This window comes from Lathyrus oleraceus, chromosome 6 (genome assembly GCF_024323335.1).
Source record: "Lathyrus oleraceus cultivar Zhongwan6 chromosome 6, CAAS_Psat_ZW6_1.0, whole genome shotgun sequence".
Taxonomy (NCBI): Eukaryota; Viridiplantae; Streptophyta; class Magnoliopsida; order Fabales; family Fabaceae; genus Lathyrus; species Lathyrus oleraceus.
Window position 1 is genome coordinate 104,384,222 of NC_066584.1, and position 9,490 is coordinate 104,393,711.

Genomic DNA, 9,490 nt, shown 5'->3' on the forward strand with positions numbered 1-9,490 from the left:
CAGAGGCGTATTCATTACCGATTACTGGGTAAGAATAAGCTACTGGGGAGAGAAGATCAAATAGGATTTACAACTACCAGCTACTGGAAAGAAGACCGAAGAGAGAGTATTTGTCACTGGTTAAAGTGAACATATCAAGGATATACTCAAAGGAAGAATATTTGTCATCGGATAGGATGAACATATCAAGGATAGTCCACCTGGGGAAAGAGGAATAATATCTGTTACCTGTTAGGGTAAACATATCAAGGATAAACTGCCGGGGAGAAATAGGAATTACAACTACTTGTTACTGGGTAGAAGACCAAAGATAGAGAATATCCATCACCAGATTTACAACCATCGGTTACTGGGTAGAAGACCATAAAAAATAGAGAAATTTTGCCCCTGGTTAGAGTAAACATATCAAGGATTAACTATGAGAGGAAAAATAGGATTTATATCTACCAGTTACAGGGCAGAAGACCGTAAAGAGGAGAAAATTTGTCACCGGTTAAAATGAACATATCAAGGATAGACTCTTTGGGGAATAAAAGTAGGGATTACAACTACCTTTTTACTGGGTAGAAGACCAAAAAGGAAGAATAAATGTCATTGGTTAAAGTGAACATATCAAGGATAGACTTACTGGGGGAAACGTGAAAACGAATTCGCTGGGGAAAACAAAGGAAGTAGATTACACTTTACCGGGTATTGGGTAAAGGTAATGTACTCAACATCAAGAAGAATATTATCAACTACTAGGTAATAGACTCTAAGAGACCAAAATATCTATTTAGGTAAGAACTAGAAAGAAACGGTTAATCAAAGACTCAACCCAATGAGGATATAACTCAAGGAGAGTGGTTCCATCTAGATAATAAACTCGGGAGGAAACTGAAATAATCATCATCCACAAGGAAATAACTCAGCGGGGAATGAGAAAGGATAAACTTTTTCTGCGTAAGGGGCTGACACTCTACAATTGAAGGAGGACAGACACACCAAATCTGCATGGGGAAATAATATCACCAAAGCAGGGGATCAGAAAAATCAATGTGATAAAATGCATAATGAAATATCTGATGTTAGTTTTGCTGTACGGCTGACAACAAAACAGGCTGGTGATGTGCTTTACAAAACAGGATGGGATGAAGACCCGTACTATGACTGAGTCTTCTTTTCTCGAAAAGATTTCGGCCTACATGGCTGAGAATAAAAGACAAGCGGCTCTCGAAGCCGAGATAACAAACATGGCTAACAAAGCCACATATGGTGAAATCTATAACACAGGACCTGTGGAGTACTCTAAACTAAAACCCCCTGACGAACAAGTACCTGTGGAACCAACAGAACAGAGGTTAGACGCCATCTACGACGAAGAGCCTCTGGGATTTGAAAAAGATCCAGTAACGTCAAGTGCAAAGATGTTAGCGCAAGATCCTTTCGAAGAGATTGATCTCAGAAATGGAAGTGCAAAAAGAATTACCTACATCAGCGCTAAACTGGACCCTAAGTTGAAAGTGAGAGTTATTAAATTGCTAAGAAAAAACAAAGATTGCTTCGCTTGGGATTACGACGAGATGCCTGGTTTGGAGAGGGACTTGGTCGAATTAAAGCTGCCTATCAAGGATGGCAAGAAGCCCATCAAGCAGACTCCAAGAAGATTCGCCCTAGGAATCCTCTCGAAGATCAAAAAAGAGGTCGAAAGACTTCTTCGTTGCAATTTCATCAGGACCACAAGGTATGTCGATTGGATTGAAAATATAGTCCCTGTTATCAAGAAAAATGGCTCTTTGCGAATATGTATAGATTTTCGTGATCTAAATGCAGCAACTCCTAAAGATGAGTATCCAATGCCTGTGGCAGAGATGCTGGTTGACTCAGCCGCAGGCTATGAATATCTCAACATGCTTGATGGGTATTCTGGCTATAATCAGATTTTCATTGCAGAAGAGGATGTTCCTAAAACAGCTTCTCGATGTCCAGGGGCAATAGGCACTTATGAGTGGATAGTTATTCCCTTTGGCCTAAAAAACGCTGAGGCAACATACCAGCGAGCAATGAATTCTATATTCCATGATTATATAAAGACATTTATGCAAGTGTACATAGATGACATTGTGATAAAATCTACGTCAGATGAAGATCATCTAACCCATCTCAGCCAATCATTCGAAAGAATGAGAAAACATGGCTTGAAAATGAATCCTCTTAAGTGTGCATTCTTTGTGCAGGCTGGAGATTTTCTGGGCTTTGTGGTCCACAAAAAGGGGATAGAAATCAATCAGAACAAGACAAAGGCTATTATGGAAACCAAAGCACCATCAACCAAAAAAGAATTGCAATCATTATTAGGAAAGATAAACTTCCTAAGAAGATTCACTTCGAATTTAAGTGGTCGAACTCAAGCCTTCTCTCCCCTTCTGCGCCTGAAACAAGGGAAGTTCGAATGGAATGACGAACAACAAAAGGCATTCGACAAGATCAAACTTTATCTGACGAATCCTCCTATCTTGGCACCACCATGTGGAAAGAAGCCTATGAGACTGTTTATATCAACTTCCGACACTACCATAGGTAGCATGTTGGCGCAAGAGAATGAAGATGGCGTCGAAAGAGCCATTTATTATCTTAGTAGGGTTTTAAATGATGCAGAAACTAGATACACTTCAATAGAAAATTTGTATCTTTGTTTGCATTTCTCTTGTACTAAACTCAAGTATTATATAAAACCTATTGATTTATACGTCTCTTCACATTTTGATGTCATCAAGTATATGTTATCTAAGCCAATAATGCACAGTCGAATTGGCAAATGGGCTTTAGCACTCACTGAATACTCTTTAACCTTTATGCCTTTAAGGGCAATGAAGGGACAAATAGTATCATACTTTATTGTAGACCATGTAGTGGTCGAAAATCCTCAACTTCAAGTTGAGTTGAAACCTTGGAAATTATTCTTCGACGGTTCCACCCATAAGGATGGAAGTGGGGTTGGGATAATGTTAATTTCTCCTGACGAAATTCCAACAAAACTCAAATATAGAATTGAAGGTCCCCTTTGTTCTAACAACGAAGCAGAATATGAAGCCCTTATTGTAGGACTTGAGGCTTTGTTGGAATTGGGGGCAACTAGGGTCGAAATTAAAGGAGACTCAGAATTAGTAATCAAGCAACTGACAAAGGAGTACAGATGTATAAAAGAAAATTTGATTATGTACTTCGTCATTGCAAACAGTTTACTCAAAAAATTCGAATACATCGACATAAAACATGTCCTTAGAATAAAAAACCAAGAGGCTAATGACTTAGCACAAATAGCTTCAGGATATAGAATTTCAAAAGAGAAGCTAGAAGAACTTGTCGAAGTAAGAGGAAAGGCAATGGCTTCCAGATTGTCTCAGGCAGATTTGGAAAGCACCCAGTTAGGATATGCTAACAAGGAGGAGTTTGAAGTATTGGCCATTGATACTTTAATAGATACAGATTGGAGGAACCCAATTATTAATTATCTTAAGGACCCTTCGACAGATACTAAAAGAAAAACCAAGTACAGGGCTTTATCTTACGTGTTGATAGGGAATGAATTATTCAAGAAAACCTCTGAAGGGATCCTGTTGAAATGCTTAGGAGAAAGTGAAGCTTACTTGGCATTATCTACTGTACATAGTGGAGCTTGTGGAGCACACCAGGCAGACCATAAGATGAAATGGTTGCTTTTCAGATATGGAATGTATTGGCCCACCATGTTAAAAGATTGTATAGAGTTTGCTAAGGGTTGCCAAGAATGTCAAATTCATGCAGGAATTCAACATGCTCCTGCAAGTGAGCTCCATACAATTATTAAGCCTTGGCCTTTCAGAGGATGGGCATTAGATATAATTGGGGAAATTAGACCCAATTCATCCAAAGGTCAAAGATACATACTTGTAGGAATTGACTATTTCACTAAATGGGTCGAAGCAGTACCTTTAGTAAATGTGGATCAAGAAACTGTTATCGAATTCATTCAAAGGAAAATTTTGTACAGATTTGGAATCCCAGAAAGTATAACAATAGATCAAGGATCAGTTTTTACTGGTCGAAAGATGCAAGAGTTTGCAAAGGAAATGGGTTTCAAACTGTTAACATCCACACCCTATTATGCTCAAGCCAATGGGCAAGTCGAAGCAGCCAATAAAGTAATAATTGGTTTAATCAAAAAACATGTAGGAAAAAAGCCAAAAAATTGGCACAAAACTTTAGACCAAGCGTTTTGGGCTTGTCGAACCTCCCCTAAAGAAGCCACTAACACTACACCTTTCCAGCTTACATTTGGACATGATGTAGTATTACCTGTCGAAATCTACTTGCAATCAATGAGAATCCAAAGACAAGGAGAAATTCCATCTGACTTATACTGGGAAATGATGGTAAATGAGCTGGTGGATTTGGACGAAGAAAGGTTGCATGCGTTGGAAGTATTAAGAAGACATAAGGAGAGGGTAGCAAGGGCATACAATAAGAGGGTCAAAGGTAAAACCTTCACTATGAATGATTTAGTTTGGAAAGTGACATTACCTATGGATTGAAAGAATAAGGCATTAGGAAAATGGTCTCCACATTGGGAAGGACCTTTTCGAATTTTAAAAGCTTTTTCAAAAAATGCATACGAAGTAGAAGAACTAACAGAGGATCGAAGAATCCTAAAAGTAAATGGAAAATACTTAAAGAAGTATAAACCATTTATGTACGAAGTTAGAATTATAATAGCATAGTAAGTAAAGAACTATCATGGCCAAAATGGTGAAGATATTTAAACTCCAAATATGTGCCAAAATGGTTTTCATCTTAATCAAGTTACAAGTAAACAAGAGTCGAATAAAGCAAATACAGCTTGAACCCCTCTGAGGCGTGCAATATCTTCATTCATAGCCGTAGCCTTTTCGACATGATCTACGCTTTGCTTCGCCAGATCATCAGCTTCAGTACTATCCAAGCCTTGGATAGCAGCCTGCTTCGCCTTAGCGTCAGAAATCTTCTTCTGCAATTCTGCAATATGAGATTCCCTTAGACGTATCGAAATAGTGTAAGTGTCGAACTCTGCTTGGGCTGATTTTCCGAAAGCGGCTAACCCCTCAGAAACTTGTGAAGTTCGAAGGGCATTGTCAAACTCAATGGCTTGAGATTTTTCAATCGATAGAAGCTTAGCTTTGGCATCCACCTCCCTATGATATTCAGCACACACTTGGTCAATAAGGTTCTGAATATCAATAAGGGCTTCACCTACATCAGTGGGGCAAGCAGTGATGTTAATCTTGCTTATCAGCTTCTTTATGCTAAAGCTCGCTCCCACATTATTCCTTAATTCGTCAAAGAGATTTACATCAAAAACTGCCTTCTTCACCTGCTGAAGGAGTTCGTCATGTGATGCTTCGTTTGCACTAGCACCAGAATGGGTCGAAGCTCCAGAAAGAGATAAAAACCTCAATGGGGAATCAAGCAAATTGCTGGGGATGTTGTGACTTGTTGGAATAAATCAAAGACCATCACACTCCTCAATAATCATCACATTCTTCTTGGAAATTGCGAAATAAACTAATTCCAAGGCAGAGATAACCGGATCTGACTCACACAGGGGAAAAACTGTCTCGATTATGCAACACAAACAAATGCAAATGGGGATCTGGAGACCAAATAAAGGTTCCGGGATATCCAGGGTCCAATCATCAAATCACAAACTAGGGGGGTGCAGAACATCTCCATTGGGGAGTATGAATTTGCAAAGGTGGTCAATCATCAGCTCAACCGGGGATAATAGGTTGCTTGGGGAGAAACTTCTTAACCAAGTTGGGAACGAACGACGAACTGTTGGGGAGGAAAAAGTTACCAAACCAACTGCTTAGGGAAGACCAACAATGCTTCACACTTCAAGACTTACCTATTCTTAGACTGTTATTGACATTCCTTGCTGAAATCGATTATTCTTAAAGTGAATGTTTTTATTATTTTAAGAAAAAAAATTATTCATTGATTTATTTCAAAATTATAATCATAAAAATTCAATTTTATTTAACAGAAGTAAATAAGAATAGAAATAATTGCATAAAAGCTCAACTTTATTTAATAGAATAGTAGTCCGTGAATAGCAGGACTCCAAGGATCTTTACAAAGTTTGAAAATGGTAATTTACATGGAAAAGGGATACATTGATTATAATGATCACTACTCTCCCTACCAACTTCAAAACCCGTTGTGTTTGCATTTGGTTGAGAATGACGAATCATAACCAAATGACTATTCAAAACTGCTTCAAAGATCAGGACCGGACGGATGCAGTTACTTGCCATAATCCCTAATTTTGACCTAGATTGCCCCAAGGTGGGGTTCTCAATCTACCGGGATAAATTTTTTGTTTTATGTCTCTAAGTTTTGCATGGATCTCCCTTTCGGGTTTTCAATCCACTGAGACGTTCATTTCTGCCTAAGCCGCCCTTTCGAGTTTTCAGCTTAGCGAGTTGTTCTTTTATTTTTAGGCAAATTATTTCTTGACTGCATCGTCATTCACAGGACAAGTGAACTCTTCACCATCAATAGTTGTAAGAATCAAATTACCGCTTGATAAGGCTCTCTTCACAACATATGGGCCTTCATAATTAGGAGTCCATTTTCCCCTAGCATCAAGTTTGAAAGATAGAATCTTCTTGAGCATGAGGTCACCTTCTCTGAACACACGAGGCTTGACCTTCTTATCAAAAGCTTTCTTTATTCTTAGTTGATATAGCTGACCATGACACATGGCAGTTAATCTCTTCTATTCAATCGAAACTAGTTGATCATATTTGGTCTGACACCATTCAACTTCAGTCACATTTGCGATGTCGCTTCAACCCACTTTGTGAAGTAATCAATAGCCACGAGAGTGAAATGATGTCCGTTTGAATCTTTGGGCTCAATCATGCCAATCATGTCAATCCCCCGCATGAAGAAGGGCCATGGAGAGGAAATGATGTTCAATAGTGTTAGAGGAACATAAATCTTATCGGCCTAAATTTGACACTTGTGGCATTTCTTCATAAACCTGCAACAATCAGATTCCATTGTCAGCCAATACTAACCTACTCTCAACATATTCTTTGCCATAGCATGTCCATTGGAATGAGTACCAAAAGAGCCTTCATGGACTTCAGTCATCAATAGGTCTGCTTCGTGTCTATCCACGCATCTGAGCAACCTTTTTTATCAAACATAATTTATACCCAAAAACATATGCACACAAAAAAGGGCTCCCTAGGAGTACCTAGGACACTTTGGGTGCTAGCACATTCCCTCTGTGTAACCAACCCCCTTACGTGTATCTCTGGCATTTTATTAGTTTTGATTTGAAAACTTATTATCTTTGGGTTTTGTTCGTACTTTTAACCATTTCCTTTGGAAACAATAAAAGCGCGGTGGGGACTCTGGTTTTATTGACGTCAAGTTTATCCATAACTTGATGGTCATGAATTTACCGCTACAAAAATTAAGTGGCGACTCTGCTGAGGAGTAGTCCTCAGTGGGTTTAACCTACTTTCTTTTATGTGTATATATTTGTATATTTGATGTTTGTATATATTGTTTGTGTTATACAACTTATCTGTCATGCTTGGTGATCTCTGAGTGGTGAGATAAGTTCTAACCCTAACTTGAGTGCAATTAAGATAGAAGGATGGTATAGTCATGTTCAACTTGTGCGGAGTAGTCCTTACCAAGTTGGCTTGAGACCCATCTACTCAGTGGAGACCTCTTTAGAGTTACTAATGTCACACAAGTTATTTGTGGATAGGCATTACTTTCGTTGATTTGGGGTCCGAGAAGCTGATGACCGTAGAGCATTTAACCTAACTTGGCCTATTTAGGACGTAGTGTAGAGACGGTTCAAGTGTAGACTTGATAACAATTGTTACGCGATACTACACTCAGACGAGTTTCTATTAAGAATATTATGGGTTGATGAATCAGTCATCCTAATCTATAATATCCGATAGATGGGATTATGACTCTGGGCATTTTTATAGAACATGATCTGCAGGTTTTGTACCCTTAGTACACTCCTTTATAGTACACTCCGATCAAGTCTCATCAATATCAATGGAACTTGGGTGTTGATAAGGTGAAAACCATAATCCTTCAAAATGGATGATTGATCTTGAGGATAGCTTGATCCATCCATTGACCTTTATTTGTGTTTGCCTTGTGTGTGATCCCTTGTTTATGATTGTTGCATTCATGCATACATGCACATCATGGAATTCATCACAAAAAAATAAATTTCAAGGAAACTAAGGTCTTATTTGCAAATATTTTTAGACCATGGATTGTGGACGAAGGAACACTAAGAAGTACAGTTTCAGATGTCCTGATTTGAAAGAGCTAAGGAAGTTGTCATCCTTTGTACTAGATCCCTTGGAATTCAAGCAACATCATGTGAAGCTTTTGTGCGTATTATCTACTGATGTGGTTGAAGGACTTCTGAGTGTTTTGGTTCATTTCTATAACCTTCTCTACTGGTGCTTCACTTTTCCCGACTATCAGCTTGTGCCCATGTTGGAGGAGTATGCTCATCTCTTGGGTATACCCGTATCTAACAAGATGACTTTCAGTGGATTAGAGGAAACCCTGAGATCTCATGTCATAGCTGAAGCTCTTCATCTGAAGAAATCTGAGATTGATGCTCATTTGGTGAAGAAGGGAGGAATTCTTGGGTTGACTTCCGAGTTTCTCATTGGTAGAGCTACCGTTTTTGCTCAAGCTGGTGGCATGAATGCTTTTGAATCTATCTTGGTATTTCTCATTTATGGTTTGGTTTTGTTCCCTAACATTGACGGTTTTGTTGATGTTAACGCCATTAGAATTTTCTTGATTGGGAATCTTGTTCCGACTCTGTTGGGTGACATGTATTTCTCTTTCCATTTGAGGAATTCTAAAAGTAGTGGGACTATTGTGTGTTGTGTTCCTCTTCTGTACAAGTGGTTTATTTTGCACTTACCTCAGACGTCTGCTTTCATGGAGAACCGACAATGTCTACGGTGGTCTCAGAGACTTATGTCTCTCACTAATGATGATATTGTTTGGTATGATTCTGCATTGGGTAGCTTGGATACTATTGACAGTGGTGGTGAGTTCTCTAACATGCCTCTCATTGGTACGCAAGGAGGAATCAACTACAACCCATCATTGGCATGTCGTCAACTTGGGTTCCCCTTGAGAGATAAGCCTAATAACGTTCAGTTAGAGGGTCTATTCTATCAGGAGGGTAAAGATCCCCAACATTTGAAGAAAAGGAAGATGCATACTTGGCGCAATGTGCATAGGAAAGGAATATCCGAGCTTGGTCCATGCAACTATGTAGCTTTGGAAGCTTACACTATTTGGGTGAAGAAGAAAGCTTTGGAGATGAAGATGTCGTACGCTTGTGAGAAACCTATGTCTATAGTTATGGTTGAGCCATCAACTCTCCCTAACCAAGATGTAGAGGATATGGAAGACG

General features: G+C 38.9%; 1 protein-coding gene across 1 annotated transcript; it reads left to right on the forward strand.

Moving 5' to 3' along the window:
- The first annotated feature begins 1,145 nt into the window (after window positions 1–1,145).
- On the forward strand, window positions 1,146–4,553 carry LOC127094231 (uncharacterized). The gene is made up of 3 exons (XM_051033090.1): window positions 1,146–2,559; window positions 3,064–3,807; window positions 4,195–4,553. The coding sequence occupies exons 1-3, from the start codon at window positions 1,146–1,148 to the stop codon at window positions 4,551–4,553; spliced, it is 2,517 nt and encodes an 838-aa protein (XP_050889047.1).
- The last annotated feature ends 4,937 nt before the right edge of the window (window positions 4,554–9,490 follow it).

What these genes read in the sequence shown, in the direction of transcription:
- LOC127094231 (XM_051033090.1), top strand. Translation starts at nt 1,146, where the DNA reads ATGACTGAGTCTTCTTTTCTCGAAAAGATTTCGGCCTACATGGCTGAG. An exon ending in AACTTCCGACACTACCATAG is followed by an intron (nt 2,560 to 3,063) that starts GTAGCATGTTGG and finishes ACAACGAAGCAG; the next exon opens with AATATGAAGCCCTTATTGTA. An exon ending in AATTCAACATGCTCCTGCAA is followed by an intron (nt 3,808 to 4,194) that starts GTGAGCTCCATA and finishes AAAAACATGTAG; the next exon opens with GAAAAAAGCCAAAAAATTGG.